Source organism: Bidens hawaiensis, unplaced genomic scaffold (assembly GCF_021521415.1).
Source record: "Bidens hawaiensis isolate Kalapana, Puna unplaced genomic scaffold, B.hawaiensis_p1.1 tig00005168_1, whole genome shotgun sequence".
NCBI lineage: Eukaryota > Viridiplantae > Streptophyta > Magnoliopsida > Asterales > Asteraceae > Bidens > Bidens hawaiensis.
Genome location: NW_027491331.1, coordinates 189,994 through 217,595, shown reverse-complemented (window position 1 = coordinate 217,595; position 27,602 = coordinate 189,994). Strand labels below are relative to the sequence as shown.

Genomic DNA, 27,602 nt, shown 5'->3' with positions numbered 1-27,602 from the left:
CTGGTGGAACCAGTTATTCAGGTAAGAACCGGAACCGGGTAGGAACCTATTTCAGGTACAAATGGTATAACTGGATATGGATTACGGAGTATAAACAAATTCAAACCGGGTTCAGGGTATACCGGGTACGACTTGGAACCGGTTCCGGGTCGGTTCCACGGGGTTGGGTACGGAACCGCTTTTTTTTGTGCACCTCTAGTTTAAAGTCCTAGAGGCTGTTCAAAAAGCTTGTAGCTCTCAAAGCTTAGGCTCGTGGCTCGCTCGATAAAAGCTCGAATAAAATTAGCTAAAAAAACTTGATTTGAAATAACCTAAGGTGAGGTGAGTTGGCTCATTTTTGTAACCAAGCCAAAATCAACCATGGCTCGGCTCGTTGGCTTGAACTTAGGCTCGTTTACCTTCAAAATCGAGCATAAGCCTAGCTGAGCTGCCTCGCTTCAAGCTCGAAACCACCCTAACTTGACTCGGGCTCGACTCATGAACAGCCCTAGGTCAAACTAGGTCACATCAGTTGATGAATAGGAATGTGTTCAAAATAGCTGCTTCTACCAACGTTAAGTATTTGTGTTCGGCAATTGATTTGCTTTGGCGTTTATTATCAGAAATAGAATTAGGGTTTTAAACCTTGTAATCAGAGATGAAGCCTTCCTCATTCTCAGATGTGGCTACTTATCTTAATTTCAGTACTCTAGATTTCAACTATATTATAATTCAACAAAATAGTATTTATTTGGTTGATTTAGATATTGCAAACTTTGAACGTAAGTTTTTCAATCAAACAATAACCCAAGTAAAAGCATGACCAACTTTCACACCAGCAAAACTGCTTATGAACAAAAAAGAATGATAAAATACAAAAACCCATACATATATAATATGATTGTATCAGCAAACCACAAACATTCATTACATTCTCCAATAGCAAGAATATCGATCAATAGCACATAATAACACTTTATGATAGACAGATATACTACAATGCGCGCACTACACCTGACATAACAAATCCACCTTTTTTTTTCTTTTCTCGAAATCAAAATGAGGGGGGAACTAACGACGACGATGACCAAAAGAAATACAAAAACAGATCATCTACACTCCAAAAAGAAAGCAAGGGATATACATACAAATGGATCTAGCGAGGGGACGATTGTTTGTACATAAAATCTTGGGAACCATAGTTTAAATCAAGGTTGTGAAGTTGTTCCATAAGTTGAGACCGCCTTTCCTTGAAGAAATCAAGGCGGGTCGTTAACTCTACCAAAGTAGAAGATGCAGCCGATTGATATCGTGGATACTCAACCACCTATCAAATGAAAAATTTATAAGATCGATAAGTATATTTATCACCATAGCCCATTTATAAATTAACGGGTTCAAACGGGTCTAATGAGTTGTGCGGGTCACTTTGGATGATCACAACCACCACATTATATAACAAAAGCCATATTAATATCATAATGATATAGAGTTTTTGTAATTGTAATTAAAACATTAAGTTAAGAAATAAAAGACCCAAATGTGTGCGGGTCAAATCAATTTGGCCCGTTTGTTTTGACCGCAATTATTTACAGTTCCGACTTCCGTTTTGTGATGGAAACAAAATTCTGATAACTGTTTTTGACCAACTTAAAACAAATATGTCAAGATTCTTTTTTTTTTTCAAACATAATAAAAGACAAATGCTTTAAAGCATTAATAGAAATATTGTTTTACTACTTTCAAAAGCAGAGTTGTAAAATATTAAGAAAGGGGTGAATTATGATTATTGCCCTTTAGTTTATAATAACTTTATAGCTTTTTTACTACAAAAGGCAGACCACATTCCTCATAAAAGTCAAAAAAGTTGGTTACTATTTCCCTTAAAACTGCACAGGCATCAGATAAAAAAGTTCACACTTTTCAAGTGGCAGTTGAAAAAAAATCAAGATTCTGTAAATTAACCTTAATTATCGAACAGGATCCCCCAAGTCTCTTTTAGTTTTTTTTTTGGTCTATTAAATTAAAGGTAAGTAATGGATATCTTAAGAAGCATATAAAGACAAACAGACCTCTGGTGCTGGTCTGGATGAAGACGGGACTGAAGCAGAATCAACAGCCCCAAAATCATCCATAGATAAACTTGTAGACGCCTCTGTACTTTTGGACTCACTGGAATCTATCAACTGCTGATGTTGCTGCTTGCGTGCAGGCGGTCTACTAGTGTTACCAGATGCTAATGTTTGTCCTTTTATGTTTCTCAACTCTGATCCCAGTGAAGTTTCCTGCTTTGAAATAAAATAAATATAATCAGCATTACAAACAGTTACTATTTACGCATACAAGCTACTAATTACCTCTGTTCTTTGTTTCCTTTCATGGTTGATATAAGCAAGTGTGGTATCAAAATCTTGCTGGAAAAATCTCCTGCCAGTAACAAAAGGGTTCAAAACTCCATCATACAACACAAATAACATGGTTTCAGGTGGATATTTTGACTCAATTACTTGGAAACCTGGTGGGTCGATTCAGATTATGTATCTCCAACAGGTCAAATAAGTCAAAAGTTGCCCAAAATTGACTTTAACTAGTCGAAAGTCCCCCACACAAAATTCAGTTTCGGTTCGGTTCGTTATACTACGCCACGGTATTGGCACTTGGTATAGCAACCAAACAAACCAAAGAAATATGGTTGTCATATGCCCAAAAGGACGTCAGCACGTGCTTTTACATCAACCAAAAACCATAGAAACGAATAAAGTTGCCATATGCCCAAAAGGATACCGGCACATGTTTTACATCGATCGAAAACCATGCAAATGAATACCAGTAAAGCTACCGGTGTTAATTTGGTTCGTCACAAAATTCATACCAGAACATCAAGAAAAAAAAATTAATACACCTGCGTATTTAGCTTTTAGAAGATCAAAATAAAAAAAAAACTGTGGCTAAACTTCTAAGTACAAAATATTTATGGTCAATTTATAGAAATGAAAACTACACTATTTAAAATTTAAAAAAAAAACAAGAAAAAAAAACTTTGGGGACAAAATTTAAAACACAACTTTTGTGGTCAATTTTAAAAAAGAAAAGTTTACAATTCATTGCACAAATTCCCAAACACCAATACTAGTATAGATATACAACACATAAAACTTTTAAATCAATTTACTCAAAAAATTATACTACTAAAAAAAATATATGTATAGTCATTGTATCCGACTTCTGACACCTAATGCTAATAGTTTCTAAAATACTTAAGAAAAAATGTTGAAACACTCACTGTTGAGGATTATGGTTATGAACATGTTGGTATCTATCAGAAGCATCAGAGAGAGAGCCATAGTGATGTTGGCGTTGTTGATTAAGTTGATGATGCAATTCTGCAACTTTCTGCTTCAATCTTGCCACATCAGCTTCAGCAAGAGCAATCTCCTCCAGCTCAGCTCTTGTCTATAATCAGAAAAGGTTATTTTACAAGAAAATGAGCGCAAATTCTTAAAATTGTGTTTAATAAAAGTAAAAAAAGTAAAAAATAGTATAAACCTTTGAATCCATAGTACGGGATCCAGAAACCTGCCCAGAAGACATACTTAAACCAACTTCTAATGCAGCTCGTAAATCCCTCTCGGCTTGTAACTGCTCCTGAAGTCTTGAAACCTGTAATCACATGTAAAATATTATTATATGTTAAACTAAATAAAGAGAAATAATAAAATTATGACATAATGATAGCATTCAACTTGTAAAACTAGAAGCATACATCTTGTTCAAGTGCCAACCGACGCTCATGAAGTGCTTGTTTCCTTCTTTCCAAGCTAGCTTGAAGTATTGCGTTTCCTCTAGCCTAATATTCACAATATGTAGATGTTGTTAGAAAAAACCGTCATCGTCGAAAAATATGAACAGAAAGCAGTATAATATTAAAGCATTACCTCCTTTGCAATTCTCTGCCTCAAGTCATTTTTCGTGAGTTCAAGCCTCTGAATAGCAAGTCTAGCAGCACACATAATATTGCACTCATCAATTCCAATATTAAGTAGATATCATTGTAACACAGATAAGCAAGCGCATATATAGACACATGCATGCTATACATGTAAAACAACCCACATAGTAACTACTAGGGATGGGATCCGGTACAAATAAAATCAGCATACTAAACATACAAATAACTAGAGTAATTACAGTTTTGAAGTAGAGTAATTATGTTATAAAAATAATATAGTGTAATAATAATTACCCTAGTTCAAAAGTTATAGTGCAATAATAATTACTCTAGTGTTAACATAATTACTCTAGTTATTTGTACACTTCTCACGATAAAGTCATTTGTATTTGATCCAAACCCTAACTACTAAAGGTGATAACAGATATTACTTTTAGAGCTCACAAACAGACAGGAATTATATTGGTGTAAATTTGTTGCAAGTTTAATTAAAATATAATTATGTAGATAAATATCCCAATGCTTTGAACAAAAAAGTAACATAACAGAAAATCCATGGTCTCCTAGCTATATAGAGATCCAAATAGCTAGCTTAACTAAAAGTAACAATAATATTTGTAAAAAATATGGCAAAAGTTGGGAAAAAAATTATTTTAGCTAACCTAACGAAAAGTCACGATAAATATTTGGAGAATATATGACAAAAGTTGAAAAACTGTTTAAATATTATTTAAAGAACTATTAGTAAATTGAAACTGAAGCAATCTACTAAACGCATTTAATAAAGAAATTTAACCATCTACAAAAATTAAGAAAATAAAAAAATAAAAAAAAGGAAAACATAATTCAACAGAAAATGAAACAAAAGTTGATAGTCTTACTCTTCTTCTCCAGAAGAATCAACTGATTCCATTGATGGAGTCTTTCTTCCCTGTTAAACAATAACATGAAAAAAAAAATCATCAGGCCAATAAAACTCGTAACAATTTTATGATTAATAATTCATCATAAAGAGTACTTTCTACTAGCATGTGACCATATCATAACACAGCCATAGTTGTCAATAGCGAATAGCGGTAAATAGCGACGGGTCACCTATATGCTACATAGCGAATAGCGGTAAATAGCGCCCGCTATTTTGTGTTTAGCGATAAGGTTAATTTTATAATTTTTATATATATAACTGTAACTTTATAACTTTTATGCATAAATTTATAAGTTTAAGGACTAAATGTAAACTAGTGAAGATAGGGGGGTTAAATGTTAAGATAAAACAAACTAATTTTACTTCTTTTATGTAAAATTTATAAGTTTTAGGGGGTAAATGTAACCAATTAAAAGATAGAAGTGTTAAACATTAAAATACCTACATATTTAAACCTAAAATGGGCACAACACAATATTAGGCAGCCGCTACTTATGCTTCCTGCAGCCGTTCTTTCTTCTTCATGATTTCCGGTAGGTTTCTGGCAGAAATCGCAGAGCCGGCGCCGGAATATGCCGTCGGAAGTTGCTATTTGGTCGATATGTAGCCGCTAAGTCCCATGTAGCGGCTTATGGCCGCCTCGCGACGCTATTCGCTATAGCGCCCGCTATGGGCGCTATTGACAACTATGAACACAGCACTTGATTATTATATAAGTTAAAACTAAATCGCAGAAAAACAAGACTTACATTTTTCCGTCCCCAAAATGAGGAATGCTTGGCATTACTATTACTATTGGAGCCTGCAAATTTGCTAATTGGAGTTTCAGCTGCTGACTTGGCAGCAGAATACGGATCTATTGAAGAAATCATGGTCCCCACTGACCGATGAGACTCGCTTCTTGACAGCAAGCCATGTGGACTCTCCGTCTCCTTTCTATTTTCCTTATTTTTTTCTACACTTTGAGGCTCAATCATTTGAGTATTGGAATCTTCTACAAGTTGAGACTGGTCCAATACATTAGAATTTGGTACATTGTTCCTTGGAGATGCATCCGCTTCATACGCCTAAAATTCAATACAATAAATTCTTCCCATCAGTAAATAAACTTTATAAGCATATTAGTAGGAGTTTGCATGAAAAAAATTACCAAAATTACCGACCCATAACCAAAATACCGAAGTATCGAACCCAACCCAAAACTGACAGTTTGGTTTTATGTTTCTTCAAAAACTGAATTTTCAGTTCGGTTTCAATTTTGCATGTACCGAAAACCAAAATTACAAAATCAAACCCATGGAAAAAAAACAACTTTTGTTATTGAATTTATAGATTATAATTTTTTAATTTTGAATGTTAAGTTACTTGTAAAAATTAATAACTGGTGCAGCACAAAAAACTTTAGGCCCAAACATGTAATAACAAATTAATCATTAATTAGCCAAGAATTGTAGGCCTAGAGTTTCAGTCCCAAATTCATTATTTGGGGCCATTTTTAGACCAAATTTTCAAACCGAAATGGTAAACAGATAAAACTGAAGCACAAACGTTTTCGAAAACCCAAAAACCCAACTTTTGTTATTAAACTAATGGATTATACTTTAATTCTTGAATGTTAAGTAACTTACAAAAGATAATAAATGGTGTAACCCAAAAAAAATTAGACACAGATGTGTAATTAACCAAGAATTTTAGGCCGGAGTTTTAGGCCCAAATTTATTATTTTGGGACATTTTTTTGGACCAAAAATTTCAAGCCCAAATGGAAAAACAGATAAAACCAAAACCAAACCAAACCCACTGTAAATACCAGAAACTAAATGGTTTCCAAAAACCGAAATTTCGGTTTTTTGGTTCAATTTGAGCCCTAAACCGACCCAAACCAACCCTAATTTGAATTTCATCAAATCAACATTTGGGTAAACAAGTGAGAACCTTGAAGTCATAAAGATCATTGCCAGCATAACCACTGCTTTCACTCAACTTTCCACTGAGTACACGTTCAGGATCCTCATCACTTTCTTGATCACCTTCATTTTCTGCATCATGATAACCGTTTTCTTTATTCTCATCATCCACTGAATCTTCACTCCCACTATTATCCGCCCGGGAATCTGCTGACATAGAGCATTTGAGCATTGCATCATCCTGCACCACAACACAGACATTCACTCTAGATCAATAACTAGCTTCAAATATTAAAAAAAACAACTAACCAGAAGAAAGACAAGAGCAGGTTTACATCGAACACCGTCTCATACTCCTCAAGCAGAGTTGTGACAATAGCTTGAGCATTATTAGCAGCATTTGCAGCAGCAAGCAACTGTGCAGAATTGTCACCATTATTATCAAACTCATCTTCCGATTCACATTCACCAGCTAAAAGAGGGCGCAAGAGTAATGGCGCCATGCAAGCAGCAACCGCTGATGGTGTCATCCGGTTCTCAAATGAATGTGAAGAAATAGTGTGCATCATTTTAAGAATTCTGCAGATGAAATCCACTATTTTAATATTAATACACTTATTACAGTTAATTTAACAAAATAAATATAAACCAAAACGCATGTGTACCTTTGTAGTAAACGCCTATTTGGTTCAGGAAATGTTTCCAAGATTGCAGCACGCATAGCATTTACTCGAGCTTCCTTGCGATCGATTCCTTGTTTAAGAAACAATATCAGTATACCTTATCCCAAATATAGCAATCTAATTGGGTTATTAATTACTCATTAGCACTAAACACAGAAAAAAAGATGAACTCACTATGTGCTTCAAGTAAAGCGGTGCAGCAGGATGCAGGAACAGGGGATAAGGGTAGCTCGCGAAGAACATGCTGCAAACGAAACAGGTTAATTAAACATAAACCAAAACAAGATTAAACATATTAAGCTTAATATATCTTCTTTTTTATGATATTTATTTATACTAGTCATGATTATAATCAGATATGCACCTTGACACAGTCACCAACAACATGAGCATCCTCATCAGATCCAAACTCAGTCTTTCCTGAAATAAATATTAAATGCATAGTACACTTTAGTATCTTCTCACCTGATTGTTGAATAAAATTAAAGTAATAACATAAAAAAAATGTTTTTACCTGTTTCATAATCCTGAACCCTCCGGTCAACTTCCTCAACGTCTGCAGATTGTCTTAAGATACCTTCTACTTTCGTTCCTGTAACAAAAGGGATCATGAGAAAAGTTAAAGGTTATGAGAAAACCACTTTTAAAGAAGAATTTTTCTATTTTTACATTCTTTTTATATCTTATGAATCTTTGCCAAAAAAAAAATAATAATATCTAACTTAAAAAAACATGTAGTTAGCAAGTTACATATGATTAACTCGTAAGCTACGCATATGTACCTCGAATGAGATACACCTATGTAATTTCGTGAGCTAAGTACGTTTTTTATAATACTAACCTTACAATTAAAAGAAATGAAAAAAATAATAAAACTGATTGGTTAGTCATGGTTTTCTCGGTTTTATCATAGCATACACACACAGACACTCACACATAAACCTCTTACATGAATCTATATGTGATATTAACACATTGGGGAAGAAGATTACCGTGTTTCTCAAGAAACCGAAGGGCTTTTTCAAGGAAAGATGGGCCTCCATCTATATCTTCCAATGCAAGCAATATTGGGCGTCCAACAACCAAAGATTTAACCGGTCGTTTATCCCTCCCTACACAAAAATACTCAGAAATTAAACATCTAACAATGAATCCATGCAGTGAAAACAGCCAAGATAAAAAAAAACAAACATTGATGGAAAGTTCCTTCAATTGAATCAGTAGTATCATTCCGAAATATTCCATTATGCCCCATAACAAGAGCTGCACTCGGTGCTTGAGCAAGAGCATGTTCCAGAGCTGACTTCCATTCATACAAATCTTCAGACGTCTCAGCCTGAAATATTAATTAATCCAATTATTTAGAAGTATATAAACAACAAAAACAATCTTGAATTGTTTAAAAAGTAAACCTTGAGCGTAAACGCCCTGCCATCACGCCCATCAGGAAACAAAACAGTTAACAGCTTCTTGTCCTCTCTAATCACCACACTGCAAAATAAGATAATCCACAATGAAGACTAATGTTTCCTCATAAACAATATTAAACATACAAACCAAAACACACCAATACCTTCCAGAGTTGTTCAAATCAATCCCCCCTAAAGTTAAATTTACTTCGCCGCCTCTTTGAGGGATTGCACTCTACATGTTTAGCAATAAATGAGGTCAAATCCAGTAAATAAGTCGTGAAAAGAAATGAATACAAGAAAAAGATAACTAACAGGATCATTTTTAAAAAACACCAAAGAAGTGCGTGTGAGAATAAACCATCGCTTCTTCCATGACTTCCAACCTAAACCTGAGGTAGCAAAAGAGTTGGTGTTGTTACCAGAGATAATATGAAGGATTGTATATTAATTGTCCAAATAAATGGTTGCGTAGAGATATACAGAGAGAGCAATGCATAACCTATACTAAGCCCTAAGAGCCCATGCAATGGGCCAACAACACATATATAAATATGATACACTCCTAAACTCCCCTTCAAGCTAAAGTGCACATATTAATCATGCCTAACTATTTACAATGATTTCATGAAATAACAAGGGAAGTTGTGATAGTTAAGTGAAATGACAATCTATTTCTATAAGTTTGGTCCTTTCACGAATCACAAGATTGTCTGCAATATGAATAGCAGCAGCTTTATTGTCACACCACAAATTCAGTGGTCTTGGTTGAGTGAATACGATCTGACCAAGTAGATGACGTGACTTACAACACTTTTGGATAAGCAATATGAAGACAAGTAACAATAAGATAATTTTGACTTCTCAACTTTCCCACAATTCTTCTATAAATGTGTCATCGTCATGTTATTTAATTTCACATTTGGCATCATAGGCACATCACAAAGCTTTGAGTTAATCCCACCTTAACCACTCAATACATCCAAACAACTGGTTGCTCCACGTAAACCTCTTCATTTAAACCACCATGTAAAATGACATTCTTCAGATCAAGCAACACATGACAAAGGAGGGTCGTGAAAATGTTTAAACATAGTCCACCTCATATGTTTAGGCATAACCGTTGGCCACTAGTCGAGCTTTTAAGCGTGTCATACCAATTAACCCACATAGTGAAGACCCATGTGCAATATATTTCCTTTTTGACACGCAAATCTAGCTAATATTTAGTACCATTCTCGTAAGGGGATTCATGTCCTCAATCATACATATAGCATTACGTCATCCATAATTAGCAAATGCCTTATAACTCGTTAAAGAGCGCGTTTCTTGAAGTTTAAGCGTGTATAGATCATCAAATTCCCACCCTAAACTAGTGCTTGGTTATAAGAATCCATACACAAAAAGCTTGACTAATTGTTAAGACTCATGCTCAGTCTAACTTATATTTTCAACTAACCACTCTTTATGAAGCATCAAAAAACATCAAATACCGAATACACTACCACTAGCTAACAAAATGCCTTTTATAGATCATATAGCCTACACTTTAAAGCAATAAAATTTCCAGTTTTTAGTGCATTGACAAGCATCAAAAAACATCAAATACCGAATACACTACCACTAGCTAACAAAATATCTTTAATAAAGCAATAAAATTTCCAGTTTTTAGTGCATTTTCTTTTGAGAATAAACTATATGCAAGCTTAGCACCTATAATTTTTTTTAATCAAACAGACACATAAACATCAAATTAGTCAAGCTTAGCACCTATAATTTTCTTTAATCAAACAGACACATAAACATCAAATTAGTCACTTGAAACCACAAATTTAAACTAAAGGAAGAAGCTTTACTCACCTTTCGAAGATATGAAGAGTGGCCCACTTTTAAAAACCTGTAAATAATTTCCACAGATAATCAAAACCACATTATCCATCAATGATAACTTAATTCATTAGAAACATCCACCAATATAACTTTTCTTTTTTTGTAAATAAGAACCCTAAATACACTAATTATATGGTTTTTAAGGACTTTTTTTAACAAAATTAAACCTACATTGAACTTAATAAAGACATGGTTCATATCAATCAACAGATATTTATAGCTAAAATAGAAACCAAAACCCTTGTCGATTTCGATCAAGAGAGCATACGCATACCCTTGTTGATTTCACCACAAAAACTTTATCCATCAATGCTAACTTAACACATCCTAAGCATGAAGCTACAATTTGATTTTTTTAAATACTCTCAAAAGAAACTACTCAACCAAAATAAACGTTTACAGTTTCATAAATCCTATAGATTTTTAGGGTTTTTTTTAATTCATCATAAACATGAACTTAAAATTTTATTTTTTTTTCTTTTCGTGAATATAAACAAATCCTATACATACTCAACCAAAATAAATGATTTACAGTTCCATAAACCATGTAACTTTTTAGGGGTTTTTCTAAACAGAATTAAACCCACATTGAACTTAACAAAGACGTCGTTCGTATCAACTAACAAATACTTATTGCTAAAATCGAAGCCAATACCCTTGTCGATTTCAATCGAGACGTCGTTCGTATCAACTAACAAATACTTATTGTTAAAATCGAAGCCAATATCCTTGTCGATTTCAATCGAGAGAACATAAAAAAAACCCTAAAACATCAGTAATACCACAGATCATCAAAGGGTTGAAAACTTTCATCATCACAACAACATTATCTATAAATGCCAACTGAATCCATCATAAACATAAAGCTACAATTTAATTTATGTTTCCTTTTTGTAAATATAAACAAACCCTATACATACTCTCAAACAAAACTACTCAAACCAAAATAAATGATTTACAGTTCCATAAATTATAAAAACTTTTAGGGTTTTTTTAAACAAAATTAAACCAACATTGAAGTTAACAAATTAAGCCAAAACCCTTGTCGAATTCAATCGAGAGAGCATAAGCATACCCTAAAAGATTATCAAAAAGTTGAAAAGTTTCACCACCACAACAACATTATCCATCCATCAATGGTAACCTAATTCATCAAAAACAAAAAACTACAATTTGATTTAATCTTTTATGCAAACAAAAACCCTAAACATACTCAGCCAAAAGAACTGATTTACAGTTCCATAAATTACATAACTTTTTAGGGCTCTTTCATCTGAACAAAATTAAACCCACATTGAAGTTAATAAAGACAGGCATTTGTTGCTAGAATCAACAAGATCGGTAAAACCCATTACCGTATTCGAAGGACCAATTCGGGGCCGGTCGAACGGCGCCAAGGAAGCAGACATCCTTAAAAGTCATCAAAAGCAAACATTGCTGAAGTGGGTACTGATAATTATGCAAATGCAGATCGAAAAGAGCAGTTGGGATCTAGGGTTTTGATGAAAACCCAATAGAAAAGCAACAATCTCTCTCTCTCTCTAGAATGAAATGTAAAGAAGATTAGGTGATAGTGGTTGCTTTTCACCTACTTTTGGTAGAGTGTAATGTTAATAAGAAAGAAAGAAAGAAAGAAAGAAAAAGGTGGATTTGAGTTCACCTTATTTCCGGTTTCCGTCAGGTTCAGGTTTTACTGTCATCCCTATATAAATATATGAGTGGGTTTTATAAATCATATAGTATGATTATAGGTTTCCGTCAGGTTCAGGTTTTACTGTCATCCCTATATAAATATATGAGTGGGTTTTATAAATCATATAGTATGATTATAGGTGGTTGTGAGTAAATGGAGTATTAATGTTATATGGGAAAGTTAAATTTGGGTTGACACTTTTCACACCATATAAATTTTTAATATTTTCTGTAAGTGATTGTGAACGAAGGAGAAAGAAAAGATAATGATAAATGCATAAAAATATATTATTTAATTAAAAATAAGAAAAAAAATATAGTATTTTGGTTTAATTATAATGATAGAGAATGGGCTGATTATTTTGTTCATTTAGGAGCCGTTTGGTTCACAAAATTTTCATTAAAGGAATTTGAATGGAATCTTGTGTAAATTAGCATGGTGTTTGGTTGTAAATTTGGTTGGAATTTGGAAGTCTAATATAAAAAAATTAATAGACTATATTACCTTTATAAAAGTAAAAGTTGCATTTCCATGTTGGTTATCCCTTCTAATTGCATAGCAAGATTCATCTAGCTTTCGTTATATCTTCATTAGTCGTGACGGTTACATTACGGAACAATTAATAGATCTTGGTCACTCCCTTTATAGGATTTTAATCATTTTATGTAAATTCAATTTTGGGGAAATCGATAGAGAGGAAACTGGTAACTTCAAGATTGGAAAAGTTGAGAGGATGGGTACAAAAGCAATATGGAGAGCAAGAAATCGCCACCTTCTTCGTCGTCGTTGATTTGATTGTAATAGCAATTTATGTTTAAGTTGATTTGGTTGGTTTCTTCATTGTTGATTTATTTCTTCATCTTTGATTTTTTTTTCTTAATCTTTTATTTCGTTGTAAAGGCGATTAATATACGTATGGATGAATTTTCATCATTGATTTGGTTTTAATGGATTATTTGATTCTAATGGTAGGAGATTTATGCAAGTTCATCATCATCATCATCTTCACGGTTGATTTGATGTATTTTCTATTTTTCTTATCCGACTTTTGTTTTATGTTTCTAGACGTTATTCAACTTATCTTTAACAATTGTGATTCAACTAACTATATATATGTATATGTTGAGGGTTGGCCTTCAGTCTTCCAAGTTCAATGATTTTTTGTTGTGATGATGATCCCATAGATGGGTGAGGGTTATTTGCTTTTTATGAGGAGACTTGATGTAACACAAAGTGTACATCTTATCGCATTGAATTATCCTTATATTTTGCTAAAACTCCATGCAAATTCATTGTATTTGGTACTTATTGTTGTTTGTGAATCTGCAGATCTGACGCCCGCCCGACAAAGAAATGACGAAAAGATAGCGTTTCCAGGACAAAATTCATGAAACTGCCAAACATACACGACCGTGCACTATATGTGGATGACCGTGCCGAGCCAAACAAGACCAAGCATGAGCTAGTGCTAATCCATTGTATCCAGGCATGACCGTGCAGTTTTCGAGCACGCCCGTGCACGCTGAGAAGACTGATCTAGTGCCACCAATGCACGAGATAGTGCCGAGATTTCATCCGTCACGACCATGCGCATTGCTGGGCACGACCATGCTAGTTCACAAAGACCAGTAGATCGTGTATGATAGTGCATCAGATAGTACTGGAACAGCACGACCGTGCACTTTTACGACATGGCCGTGCCAAACATTCAGAGCAACTGCAAGTATGGTCGGGCAAAAGCAGAACATTGACTTACTAAATAGGGGCACGACCGTGCACTTTTATGCATGACCGTGCACATCGTCCAGACAGCTTATAAACATTCATTTCTCTTCATTTATAGTGTGTGGAGCCTTAGGGATTCACTCTCAACTCCTGAAAAAAAAATTTGTGTGTTTCCTTGATAAGTCAAAGGCTTCCATCATCCTCAAGACCATCCATTCCATTCTTCAATATTTGTTAATTTTAGTTTACATTCCATTGTTCTTGAACATGTCTTGTAAGCGTATTTTTAGTTTGATTGTTGTTGTATCAAGTCTTCTAGGCTAAATACTTTTACTATCTAGACAATGTTGAAATTTTTACTAATGTGATATATTACCTATGCATGATTTTGGTAAATTGGTTTTCTTTCAAGAATATGGTTGAAATTATGAGTTGATATTGGTGGTTTTCATGCTTATTAGAATTGCGTAACCTTGTTAGTTTTACAAATGTTTAGGCATTCATGTTGGAAACTATGTTCTAAATGTTTGTTTGTAAACTTTGAATGTGCATGTTTTCTTTGTTTACACTACTAAGTTAGGAATGACTAGTAAAGATTAACTTGGTTGTAATATTATTGACAAGCATGGAACCCTACACTTAATATTTGAAAATTGATGAGTGTGTAGGACATGGGTCACATTTTATTTTTAAAAAACTAAAATAAACACTAACGATACTTGATGGTTGGGTAAAAGTTAGTAAATTTTATATATTAATTAGTTAATTTTAGTTGGTATTTCAAGCATTGTTATGTGTTTTCAGGAACTTGGAAGTTATGGAGCTTATTGAGGATATTTACGGGCTTGGAATGAAGGCTTAGAAGTGACAGATTGGGAGTGCACGCATCACGAGGCATTAAAAAAGATAAAATAATTTTTCTGTTGAAAAGTGCATCTTCGCGATACTCGAAGATGCAGGAGGGGCAACTTTGTGATACGCGAAGATGCAGGAGGGGCAACTTCGCGATACGCGAAGATGCAGGAATCAGGACGTGACTATTTTGTCCTTCGCGATACGCGAAGAAGCAAGCCAGGACATCTTCGCGATACGCGAAGATGCTCAAAGTCGGCAAAAATTAAGGTTTGCACTATATAAACGATTTTTCGACCCTATTCGGATTATTACGACTTCCAGAGGCAGAAGAGGTATTCTATGGCGACTTTCATCCATCCCGAAGCTTCCGGTTCCATCATTGATCATTTGTTCATCAAGATAAGTGTTTTAATCGATATGTCGACACTCGGCTAAGTTCCTGTGTTCATTCTAGGCTACGGTTTTATGTGAAATACTGTTAAGAACAGATTCTTGTGCTTAATGAATATAGCTTGATTGATTTTATATGAATTTGTCTTGCTTAATTAGTTACTTGGTTGATTAAGGTTTGTGTTTGCGATTATTGATTTGTGTAACGTTTGTTTGGTTGTTCATCAACATTTAGGGTTTAAGCTCCTGTGTCATTGAACTATAATCATCAAACCTTATCATTGATTTAGTTATCCTAGACATAGATTTGGCAACTGTGTAATCCGGGTTCATTTGTGTCAAAAATTCGGTTGAGTTATCGTTCTTCATCATAAATCAAACCATAGGATTAGCAATTATTATAGAACCAAAGACGAAGGAATCTGTGATTAAAAGTATGGAACACATAACCAGAACCTAGAATGAATACTTTTCATTAATATTATTTACAAATCGTTTTAAGTAATCATTTAGTTTTAATTAATCTTTTTCTAAAAACCGCTTGACATCGTTTGTCCGACTTAGTTAATAATTTAATTAGTAGTATTAAAATTAGCACTTTCCTTGAGTCCCTATGGAGACGACCTTACTTACCCGTACTTGTTATAGGTATTTAAGTCTTTTTAATTGATTATTTGAGTAGACCGCGACAGCCTACGTCAAAATGGCGCCGTTGCCGGGGACTCAATGCGCTTAGTGCTAGTTTAGCTTAGTTTAAATTAGTCTAATTTAGTTTATTTTTACTTTAATTCCTTTTCTTCATTGATTTTACGCAGGCTTTGCTTGTTTGGTGTGTGCAGTTAATCTTTTAGGTTGATGCATACGAGATTTGCTCGAGACAAGGAGGTGTTGCTGTTTGATCCTAAGATCGAGAAAGCCGCGAGAAGAAACCGAGCAAAACAAAAAAGGGGTGAACTTCAAGGCCGAAAGTAGAAGACATGAATCATTAGGACCATAATCTATACCCAATGCCACAGGTGTTTCAACCCAACAATCTTAACCCACCACCTCATCAAGAACAACCCATCCCACAACACATTCCACAAACCCTCCACTCCATGACTTACCACCATTAAACCCACCAAACCCGCCACTCAATCAACATGTTAACCAGAATCAAAATGGTAGAGCTCAGATACAATACCAGATGAGAGATGATCGTTTCGTAAGAACTGAGCCGCCAAACAATCGGGTCGAGTTTGAATATGAAAGGATGGCTAATCAGCGCAGGTTGTTCGATGATTTTGATGAGTTTGAAGATGAAAAGGAGATGGAAGATGCGCAAGAGGGCCGGTATTATAGAAGACAACAACAACCCCGTCGAAACCGAACACCTAAACACGTTTAACCACCCAGAAACTGGCGAGCCCAAAGAAGACAAGAGATTCCCGAGCCGCAGTTTCCCTGGTATGAGTTCGATGATGGGGGTTCCGAGGGCATTTGTTCCACCGCCCATTCGGGGAGTTCAAAGCCACTTCATTCCACAAGTGGCCACGAACCTGCTTCCCATTGTGATCCCGGTTAGAGAAGGAAGAACGTTTTCAGTAAGACAAAGCAACTTAACCGGGATGCCTACTTTTCATGGGAAAGCATCAGAAGAGCCATACCTACACTTGAGCGAGTTCAATGCAATTTGTGCCACTATATCAAGTCAAGGGTTAACTGCAGATGAAGTCAAACTAGTTGTGTTTCAGTTTAGTCTCAAAGATCTAGCGAAGCAGTGGTTCTTATCTCCACCGTCAGCAAGTATTTACATGTGGCAAGACCTGGCTCAGCAATTCTTAGATGAGTATTGCACACCGCAAAGAACTTCCGAGGCCCGAACCTCCATCAGAAATTTTCAGCAAGGGTCGGGTGAGACTTTTCATGAAGCATTTACGAGGTTCAAGAGGTTGTTGAAAACTTGTCCTTATCATGGGATTGCGTTTTGGGAGCTGATTAAAGCGTTTCATGACGGGTTGTCGAGTGACGATGTGCGTGATCTTCAGTCGACCACAAATGGGTCGTTTTTTACTAATGATGAGAATGAAGATTGGCAACATTTGGAAAGACATGCAACGAACTCGAAGAGCCAAGCTCAGTCGAATCGCATGGTAAAAAGGGCGGTTGTGAAGGCCGTGGATAGTAATGAGTCGGATGATCGTATGGCTAGGTTGGAGAGAAAGTTGGATTAGTTAATGGGTGTAGGTACGAAGGAAAAAGGCAAATCAGGAAAGGCGTATCCAGTTTGTGAGGGTTGTGGAGGAATAGGCCATGTAGTGGCCACTTGTGGAGTTGTGTTAGAAGACGAAGAAGAAGAGGAAGAAGAGGAGGTGAATTTCGTTCAGGGTGAGAAGAGGTATAATAACAGGAATATGAATTCGAACACCTATCACCCGGGCCTCCAAAACCACCCCAACTTCAGTTATGGAAACCCGAACATGCAACAAACCCGAATTTTCAAGGTAATTCTGAAAAGGTACATTATCAGTCAAATCAGCGGTAGTATGGGAAAGAGAGGGGTAATGGTCAAAGCAGGTACAATCAAAAAGAGTCAGGGGGTTATAATAAGGTTTATCGGAAGAGTTATCAGCAGGGTCAGCAAAGTCAAGGGGCGGCTCAAGGTCAAGGAAGTTCTTCAGGTAATAAGGAAGAGTCGATTAAAGATGTGATGGACTATCTAAAGCAGATGAAGACTGATTAGGAGGCTCAAAATAAAAGTGTAAATCAAAGGTTAGAGCTCCAAGATGTAACATCCGCATTTTGAGAATAATAAATAACAGAAAGTTTTGTTATAAATTGTGTGTCGTTAGTTTGATCGTGTGATAGTGATTAGATTATGTTGGGTTGGGCTTGGGAAAGGTTATGGGCCCTGGGGCCCATGGAACCTCTATATAAACCCCAAAATACACTCCTTTTCGTTTCTTTCACAACACACACACACTCAAGAACACACACACACACACACATTTTCTCTCTAACACCCGGATCCAAATCTGAGCTAAGGAAGGAAGAATCTCGTGTGTAAACACCATAAAACAACAAGAAACACCACTAGATCCTCGAGTTGTCCAGATCCAAGCCCGACCGAGACCAAAAGGTGAGTCTTGGCCAACGAGGTTAAGTTTTTGTGGTTGGTTTTGACATGCAAACTGATAGAATGATAGATCGGGTTGTAAGATGTAAGAAAAACATAAACTTGGTGAGTTATAACCTCATGGGTATGTTATAGGACAAAAAGGTGATGTTCGGACCTCATAAAACACGGGTATACAAAGTTGGTACAACCCAAAACCCATAAAAAGGGTAGAATCGGGCCCTAAGGGAGAGTCACGGAGGAAAATGGCTTTAAAATGGTAAAAAAAATGAAGGAGGGAAAAGAATTCACATCGTACAAGCCATGCGAAGCGAAACTTCCCATGCGAAGCGAAACTTGCATGCGAAGCAAAACTTCCCATGCGAAGCGAAACTTCCATGCGAAGCGAACTTCCATGCGAAGCGAAACTTCCATGCGAAGCGAACTTCCCATGCGAAGCGAAATTTCCATGCGAAGCAAATTTCCATGCGAACTTTCCATGTGAAATTCCATGCGATTCGATTTTCTGATGCATTTTTGATAAAGGGCTATTAATGAAAATAAAATTTTTCCAAGATGACCTGGCATCTCGACCCCAGCCAGGGGCTCTGCCTCTTGGACCATGCTAGGGGCTGCCGCCCCTAGACCCCGCTACCAGGGGCGCTGCCCCCAGACCCCCGTTAGTTGACGTTTTCATTAACGTAGATGTAAGAAGTAGTAGTAATAGATAATTGATACTCGTAACTTGTTACAAAGTTAGTCGAGCTCAGTTAAGGAAGGGAATTACGATAAACTCGGAGAGGAATCGTCTCCAGGTGAGTTCTAGCCCCATTTCTCTTGAAATGTTTTCGGGGCTGTGTGCATACTTGTAAGACTAGTAATATATTTACGTGTATGATTAATGTGAATAATTGATGCTAGAATGAAAGAAAGTTGTAAGAACTTGTATGTGCCTAGATTGTTAACTTATCATGATTGTAAGAGTCAATAAATAATGTAATGTAAGAATCAGGGTGGCAGGCCCTTATAATACCCGGGCAAAAATAGAGTGGCCGACTCTATGATATCGGTGCAAGAGGTCGGGTGGCAGACCCTTATAATATATGTGCAAGAGGTTGGGTGGCAGACCCTTTTAATATCTGTGCAAGAGGTTGGGTGGCAGACCTTATAATGTCTGTGCAAGAATGTAAGAATAGTTGTATGCTATGTACGAATAATGTAAGAACAGTACCAAGTAACATTTGTACATAAATAGAGGATGTGTAAAAATAATCCTATAACTTGATAAACTAGAACTCACTAAGCGTAGCTGACTTTTAGTGTGCATGCAGGTAAATAGATTGAAGGAGCTGGCTTGAGGATGGCGCGTGGCAGGGACTGGAAGACTGGCATCTTGGGAAGAAATGTTTTGAATTATTATGTTATGTTTTAAGACAAGTTAACTTTTGTTAAGACATGATTCGATGTTTTGTAATGTAATGCATGAAGTTTTAATTATTCCGCGAAAGTTTTAATTAACTCTGATTATAGAACTGTGTTTATGAGTAAATCCAATACCAAAGTAGGGTTACCGGGAACGGGGCCTTACAAAAGAGAAAGCCAATGCTGCGAGGGATAAATAGGTGAGCCAGCTTGCTGAGGAAGTGGCGAGTTTGAAGAGAAATCCATCCAAGTTGCCGAGTGATACCTTGAAGAACCCGAGCCATCAGAGTGGTAGCTCTTCGAATGGTAAGAATGCCCATGTCAACTAGGTAAGTACCCTTAGGAGCAGTAAGATATATAATAATGGGGGTAACTCCACCACCTTTTGTCGAAGGTGTGGTGGACTTGGGGGAAAATGGGAAAAGTGACGATGAGGTTGAAATTGAACCGAAAACTAAATCAAATCAAACAAATAAAAATAAAATTGAAACTGAAACTAAGACGGGAACACCAACCGTCGAGGAGACGGGCTCAACGAGTAAAACCGTTCCGTTCCCTCGGGCATTGGTGAACCCGAGACCTCATCGACACTTAGAAAGAGGGGCCCACAGCAGGAGGAAATGTGGGAAATATTTAAACAAGTAAAAATTAATTTACCCCTCATAGATGCAATTAAACAAGTCCCTGCATATGCTAAATACTTGAAAGACTTGTTTACTCAAAAACGAACTCACAAGTTGCCTAAACAAGTTGACTTAAGTGCAAATGTGAGTTCGGTTTTGAGGGGTATCCTCCCGCCCAAGATACAAGATCCGGGAACGCTAATTATACCCATTCAAGTGGGCGATTTTAAAATGACTAGAGCGTTGTTAGATCTTGGGGATGGGGTGACTATTCTCCCAGGAAGCTTGTATGACCAGTATGACTTTGTCCACTTAGAAAAGCCGACACCGCCGTGGTGTTGGCCGATTTGACACTCAAGCTTCCTAGGGGAATTGTGACCGATGTGATTGTGATGATAGAAGATTTTTATTACCCGATTGACTCCTTGGTTCTAGACAACGTGACAGTTGACCCGAAACGGCAACCGAACGTGATTCTCGGTCGACACTTTTTGGCCATCGCGAATGCTTTAATAAACTGTAGAACCGGGGTAGTGGACATGACTTTTGGTAATAAGAATCTTAGGCTTAATGTGTTTTCAAACGTGTCTAACCCTCTGGTGAGTGACGAATGCTTCGCGGCTGAAGTCATTGACGGGTTGAACCCTCACGAAAGTGACGATGATGCCATAGAGGAGTGTGATATTTGTTGCAGGAAAGCAGTTGAGCATGTCTTACAGTTGCAAGAAAAAGAGAAAGAAGTGGAGTTGTATGCTGCAAGTATTGGGAAACCACCATGGTCTCAACAAGTGGAGCGGTTGCCCGATACGATCGATTCAAAGTTGAAACCGTCATTGGAGAGTCCGCCGGTTGTTGAATTAAGGGAGCTCCCGAAACAGCTGAAATACGTGTTCTTGTTGGAAGGAGAGACTTTACAGGCCATCATGGCTGCAAATTTGAAAGATGAGCAAGAGAAGGCGCTGGTGGATGTCTTGAGAGAGCATAAGGCGGCGATTGGTTGGACGATAGCAGATTTGAGAGGGATCAGCCCATCCATTGTCATGCATAAGATCATCACCGATCCCGAGGCAAAACCTGCTCATGATGCACAAAGAAGGTTGAATCCAAACATGCGGGAGGTAGTGAAGAAGGAGGTTTTGAAGTGGTTGGTCGTGGGCTTCATTTTTCCGATCTCAGACAGCACATGGGTAAGTCCAACACAAACAGTTCTAAAGAAGTCAGGTATTCAGATAACCCGTAACGAGAGAGGTGAGGAAATTGCCACCCGACCGGTAACCGGGTGGCGGATTTGTGTTGATTATAGGAAGTCGAACTCGGCAACATATAAGGACCATTTTCCCTTGTCGTTCATTGACCAGATCATCGAGAAACTTGCAGGTCAGAAGTTCTATTGCTTTTTAGATGGCTATTCGGGGTACAATCAGAATGCTATTCACCCCGATGACCAACATAAGACCACCTTCACGTGTCCATACGGCACTTTCGCATTTAGGCGAATGCCTTTTGGTTTATGTAATGCCCCGGCCACCTTTCAAAGGTGCATAATGAGTATCTTTTCAGATATGGTTGGGGATTCACTTGAAATTTTTATGGACGATTTTTCTATTTTTGGTTCATCTTTTGAAAAATGCTTAAATGAATTAACTAAAGTTTTAAAAAGATGTGCGGAAACGAATTTGGTCTTAAGTTGGGAAAAGAGCCACTTTATGGTTCAAGAAGGGACGGTTTTGGGACATGCCATCTCAAGCAGGGGGATTGAGGTTGACCGGGCGAAAATACAAGTCATATCTAATTTGCCACCGCCTACTAATATAAAAGGGATAAGGGCATTTTAGGTCATGCCGGTTTTTACCGATGGTTCATTAAGAATTTTAGCGTTATATTGAAACCGTTGTGTAACTTGTTGTTAAAAGATGTACCATTTGTTTTCAACGAAGAGTGTCTTAATGCATTTAATGTACTAAAAAACAAATTGGTTGAAGCCCCGATCTTGCTGTCACCTGATTGGTTACTTCCATTTGAAATTACGTGTGACGCAAGTGACTATGCGGTCGGGGCCGTGTTGGGTCTACGGGTGGATAAGAAACCCGTTGCCTTATACTACGCGAGCAAAACCCTTTCCGATGCTCAAATTAATTACACCACTACGGAAAAGGAGTTACTTGCGGTATTATATGCACTTGATAAGTTTCGATCTTACATTTGGGGGAGCAAGGTTATTGTTTTTTCTGATCACAGCACAGTCAAGTACTTGATGGAGAAGAAGGATGTGAAGCCGCGCTTGATCAGTTGGATTTTATTGCTCCAGGAGTTTGATGTGGAGATCCATGACAAGAAAGGAAGCGAAAATGTGGTAGCGGATCATTTGGCGAGACTTGTGGGACACGAAGAAGAGGCGAAAGACGAGAGGGCCATCAATGAGTCTTTCCCGGATGAGCAGTTGTTTTCTGTTTCAACTTTGCCATGGTATGCTGACATTATTAATTTTCTTGTTGCAGGTACAATTCCGTAGTTTTGGCTAAAGAAGAAGAAGCAACACTTCCTCTTGCAGGTTAACTACTATGCATGGGAAGATCCGGATTTGTTTAAAGTTGGAGCGGACCAAGTCATGAGGCGTTGCATACCGTTTCGGGTAAGAGGAGATTCGGAGTGTTTTGTATCATGCCCGCTCATTACCTTGTGGAGGCCATTTCAGCGGCCAGAAGACAGGACATCGAGTGCTTGCATGCGGATTCTATTGGCCTACCATCTTTAAGGATGCAGCAGTGTTTGTTAAGAGTTGTGTTAGATGCCAACAAATGGGGGGTATTTCAAAGAGGGACGAGATGCCCATGCAACCAATCCTCGTTGTAGATATCTTTGATGTTTGGGGGATTGATTTCATGGGCCCGTTTCCTAATTATTTTGGTAATCTTTATATCTTGGTGGCGGTCGATTATGTGTCTAAATGGGTAGAAACAATCGCCACCAAGACGAATGACCATACCGTTGTTTGTAAGTTTGTCCAGTCCAATATTTTTTTCACGTTTTGGTGTTCCCCGCGTCATCATTAGTGATGGGGGTTCACATTTTAAAATTTTCAACTTTGGCAAACTACTTAAACGGTATGGCGTAAACCACCGTATTGCCACTCCATATCACCCTCAAACGAGTGGGTAAGTGGAGGTTTCTAATATGCAAATTAAAGAGATTTTACAAAAGACGGTAAAGCCCGATCGAAAAGATTGGTCAAATAAACTAAATGATGTTTTATGGGCTTACCGTACCGCTTATAAAACGCCTATTGGAACCACCCCTTATCGGTTGGTTTACGGAAAAGGGTGTCATTTACCTGTTGAGCTAGCCCATCGTGCTCTATGGGCGGTTAAGAATGTTAACCTAGATTATGAGTGTGTTGGTAAGCAAAGAATGTTGAACATATGCGAGTTAGAAGAGTTGAGAGATGAAGCTTACGAATGTGCGTCCGCATATCAAGATGAAACGAGTTCACGATGGCGAAGCTTAGAAGAAGGATGTTCGAGGAGGGGCGACAAGTGTAGTTGTATAATTCGAGATTGAAGCTTTTCCCGGGCAAATTGAAGAGCAAGTGGATGAGACCTTATCAAGTCAAGAGGGTTGGAAAGCATGGAGAGGTTGAGATCGAAGATTTTGATGATCATCTGAGACAAGTGGTGAATGGTCATCGGTTGAAGCCCTATTTGGAGGATGCAGATTTGAACAAAGAGATACATGAGTCGGAGGTGTACCTTTTGGCGGACGAGCCGACTTATTCGGTTGATTGAGGAACCAAGGAATGTCGAGCTGTAGACATGCAATTAAGTGCTAACCGGGAGGCAACCCAGCATTTGTAAGTTGTAGATTTTGTATATTAAGTCTAGTTAGCTAATAGTTTTCCTCAAATCGTGCAGTGTAGAGCAAGGATCAAGTGTGGGGAAGTGACACGATGAGCAACATTGGAGAAGAATTGGTAAGCACATGCGTCGCTAGAGGGAGCTCAAGGTACGTAGGTGATTGGTATTTGGCGAACGAAGTTGGTGGCAAAGGAAATCAGCTCAAAAGACACTTAAAAGATTAATATTTTTAAGCTGAAACAATAAAAAAAATTTTCTAAAAAAATGCAACTTCACGTATTACGAAGTTGCTGGTCAGGCATCTTCGCATATCGCGAAGATACTAAAAGTCAAACAGCCGGTCAAAGTCAACGGTCAAGGTCAACGGTCAAACTTGCATCTTCGCGATACGCGAAGATGCCTGAATCTGACAAAAAAATATATAAAAATCCGATTTCCTATCACTTTCACCATATCGTCCTTATCTTTAACCCTACCCACACACACAAAATCCGGCCGCCACTACCCCTGTCACCATCGTCGCCGGCGCCACCGTCATTACCATCAGTGTCATTGTTTATTTTCATCATCTCTGTCGAATCCAATTGAAAGGTATGTGTTTAATTTCGTGTGCAATTGGTTTATCTATGTTTTGAATCGGGCATCACAGATTGTTTATGGGTATGGAATGCATGTTAGTGGGTATATGTTTGGTCGAGATTAACGGGTTTTGTTGACTTAGTGAGTATTTGATGTTGGTTTTACCGGGTTGAGTTTACCGGATTGTTGAAGTTTTGGTCGGGTTTTGAAATTTTAATTGAAGTTTTTGAAGAATGATTGTGTTTTCAAAAGGTTTTTGGGTCACCGGAATATTTTTTGGCGAATTGTCTGGTCGAAGTGTTTGAGAAAGTTTATCAAAAGTTTTTGAATAGTTCGTGTTTTGGGCCCAGTTTTCTGATATATGTGGGTTTTTGACAAAGAGAAATTTTTCCGGCAAAGGGTTCGTAAAAAGTTTTGAAAAGTAACAAGTATATGTCGGTTTGTGAAAACGAGTGAGTTGAAGGTGTTCATTGGTTTGTTGGGTTGTTAAGTATTAAAGTGTCGGATATAATTTTTCTTTGAAAGTGACACGTTTTGTTTTTGCACGTACGGTTTGAGAAGTTGAAGAATTTCTTTTGAGTCTTTTGATTGATTTAAAAAAAAAATTCTATTTGGGACAATCGCGACCAAAATGCTATACGGTTGTCACTTGTAAGTTGTTTTGAAATGTTCTTATTTTGGCATATTTATTTGCAGATGTCGAGGAAACGATCAAAGCAACAACAGACTTTTGATTATGCCTCGTAGCAGCATAGGCGTGCAGAGATTCGATATGCGGTGAACGAGATTGAGGTTTTTGGGGCGGCAGTTGCATATATAACAGGGTGAGATGATGAGGACCACATTATCTTACGATTTCTCCCCGGGACTCCAAAATACGTGATGTTTGATCAGATTCGTGGCATGCAGTTACTACGCCACCATACGTTTGATTGGGAGGTCTTAGAATCCATTGGGCAAGTTGGGAGAGTTAATGAGTATTTACCGGGATGTTGGGGAGATGTATTGAGGTTTGATAATAAGCAATATTTGGAATTGGTCTACGAGTTTTATTCGACTTTTCGATACAATCCAAGTGATTTTAATGAGCCATATGCAGTCAGTTTTGCTTTAGGGCGGGAATTGTTCCAGTTTTCGGTTCCCCACTTTGCTATGGTAGCAGGGTTGTATGGGCCGCATGAGCTTGATGGGCCCGAATTTCGTTAGAGTATTCGAGGGTTTACCACGGGTTTGACAGCGTCTCGGCCGCATTTGATTTCGACTACCGAGTTGGCTATGTTTTGGAGTACTATTGCAAATGGTGAGCATTCGAGCAACGTTGTCGCTTCAGCCATTCGGAATCCACTCCACAGGTATATTCATTAGGTGATAGCTTCTACGTTTGTGGGCCGAAAGTCGAGACGCGATAAGGTTAATAATATAGACTTGATGTGTTTGATGGCTACGATTGGGGGAAGGAATGTGATATGGCTACTTTATTGTTGAGTTCGATAGAAAGAGGGGGTCGTAGAGCAAGCAGGGCCTCGACTTAGTTGGCATTGGGCCCTATGATCACGAGGATTGCTGATTCTTTGGGTGGGTTTGGACGTTATCCGGTAAAGTATTTCGAGGAGGGACCGGATACAGATGTTGTGACACTTGATGATGCCCAAAAGGCGGGCATAATTACTCATGGAAATCCACCGCAGATGGCGGATGAGAGAGCAGGGGGTAGTTCGAGAGGGCACCGTGTGGAGGGCCACTTGCCCAACCACGCCAGAGGAGACAGCCCAGTCCACCACCGGCGCAGCACCAACACCCGCAACCCATGACCTTAGACTACATGTTTGAACAGCAATTGCAAATGAGGGACGAATTGCAAGGGTATCGAGATGAATTTCATGAATATAGAGATGTGTCACAGGGCTACTTTAGAACCATGTTTGATCATTGGAACATTCCATTACCGGGTACTTTGCAGCCGCCGCCGCCGCCTGTTACTAGTGGTTTTGATATGGGTGGTACTGATTATGGTCATGGATATGGTGGAGGTTCTGGTGGGTATGGAAATGTTTCAGCTGCGGGGTATAGTGGTTATGGACAGTATGGTACTGGTGGTTTTTACGATGCAGGTGTAGGTGGCTCAGGAGCTGGTGATGATGATGACCAGGAGGATTCTGATGAGTAGTTGGATTTGATTGAAGCAGTTGTCCCGGTTGATGTTTTGGGTCTTATTTCTGGCTATTTTATTATGTTTTTATTTCCTTATTGGGTTGTACTAAGATAATATTTATTTTGCTTATGGGTATTACGGGTGGTTTGGTTGGGGCACTTGATGGGATTTATTCTTATAGGTGGTTGCTTGTGTATATTATTGTTGTAGTTGAACTTTGTGGGTGTACTTCACTATAAACCCTCACGAGACCCTACTCGTCCACCCGGGATACTGGGGGGTTTAAAGGGCTTGTTGCATACGCTAAATTCAACCGTGATTCCTACAAAAGTGAGTTAGGTCTTTTAACATTTTTACTCGTTTAACAAATTTGGTTATGAATTTATTAAGCTCGGTTGGTAATTCAAAATTAATGGTTTTGCAAACGGTTTAAAAGACCTATATTTTTAACACTTGTGAGAAGCTTGCTTCTTCACG

At 37.7% G+C, this 27,602-nt stretch overlaps 3 protein-coding genes across 3 annotated transcripts; 2 read left to right on the top strand and 1 right to left on the bottom strand.

Moving 5' to 3' along the window:
- Nucleotides 1-1,061: 1,061 nt before the first annotated feature.
- LOC143629159 (rho GTPase-activating protein 7-like) lies at nt 1,062-12,174 on the bottom strand. The gene is made up of 22 exons (XM_077098508.1): nt 12,097-12,174; nt 10,712-10,748; nt 9,167-9,243; nt 9,016-9,086; nt 8,855-8,933; nt 8,634-8,778; nt 8,435-8,554; nt 7,957-8,034; nt 7,807-7,862; nt 7,617-7,686; nt 7,425-7,512; nt 7,095-7,338; nt 6,788-7,000; nt 5,603-5,920; nt 4,810-4,859; nt 3,915-3,975; nt 3,743-3,826; nt 3,526-3,639; nt 3,263-3,432; nt 2,337-2,406; nt 2,052-2,264; nt 1,062-1,306 (listed from the first exon to the last, which is right to left on the bottom strand). The coding sequence occupies exons 1-22, from the start codon at nt 12,148-12,150 to the stop codon at nt 1,136-1,138; spliced, it is 2,583 nt and encodes an 860-aa protein (XP_076954623.1). The 5' UTR covers nt 12,151-12,174; the 3' UTR covers nt 1,062-1,135.
- A 5,446-nt stretch (nt 12,175-17,620) lies between these two features.
- On the top strand, nt 17,621-23,055 carry LOC143629164 (uncharacterized). Its single transcript, XM_077098512.1, has 3 exons — nt 17,621-17,781; nt 20,860-21,920; nt 22,457-23,055. Exons 1-3 carry the CDS (start codon nt 17,621-17,623, stop codon nt 23,053-23,055), a joined length of 1,821 nt encoding a protein of 606 aa, XP_076954627.1.
- A 662-nt stretch (nt 23,056-23,717) lies between these two features.
- On the top strand, nt 23,718-24,325 carry LOC143629162 (uncharacterized). The gene is made up of 2 exons (XM_077098511.1): nt 23,718-24,008; nt 24,125-24,325. The coding sequence occupies exons 1-2, from the start codon at nt 23,718-23,720 to the stop codon at nt 24,323-24,325; spliced, it is 492 nt and encodes a 163-aa protein (XP_076954626.1).
- The last annotated feature ends 3,277 nt before the right edge of the window (nt 24,326-27,602 follow it).

Coding starts and splice junctions, on each gene's coding strand:
- LOC143629159 (XM_077098508.1), bottom strand. CDS start 12,150: ATGTCTGCTTCCTTGGCGCCGTTCGACCGGCCCCGAATTGGTCCTTCG. Junction 8,035..8,434: donor TCGGTTTCTTGAGAAACACG/GTAATCTTCTTC, acceptor CTTTTGTTACAG/GAACGAAAGTAGAAGGTATC. Junction 4,860..5,602: donor CATTTTGGGGACGGAAAAAT/GTAAGTCTTGTT, acceptor ATTGTTTAACAG/GGAAGAAAGACTCCATCAAT.
- LOC143629164 (XM_077098512.1), top strand. CDS start 17,621: ATGGGTGTAGGTACGAAGGAAAAAGGCAAATCAGGAAAGGCGTATCCA. Junction 17,782..20,859: donor TTCGTTCAGGGTGAGAAGAG/GTATAATAACAG, acceptor TTGTCCACTTAG/AAAAGCCGACACCGCCGTGG. Junction 21,921..22,456: donor GATCATCGAGAAACTTGCAG/GTCAGAAGTTCT, acceptor TGTTGTTAAAAG/ATGTACCATTTGTTTTCAAC.
- LOC143629162 (XM_077098511.1), top strand. CDS start 23,718: ATGCAAATTAAAGAGATTTTACAAAAGACGGTAAAGCCCGATCGAAAA. Junction 24,009..24,124: donor AAGCTTACGAATGTGCGTCC/GCATATCAAGAT, acceptor GGCAAATTGAAG/AGCAAGTGGATGAGACCTTA.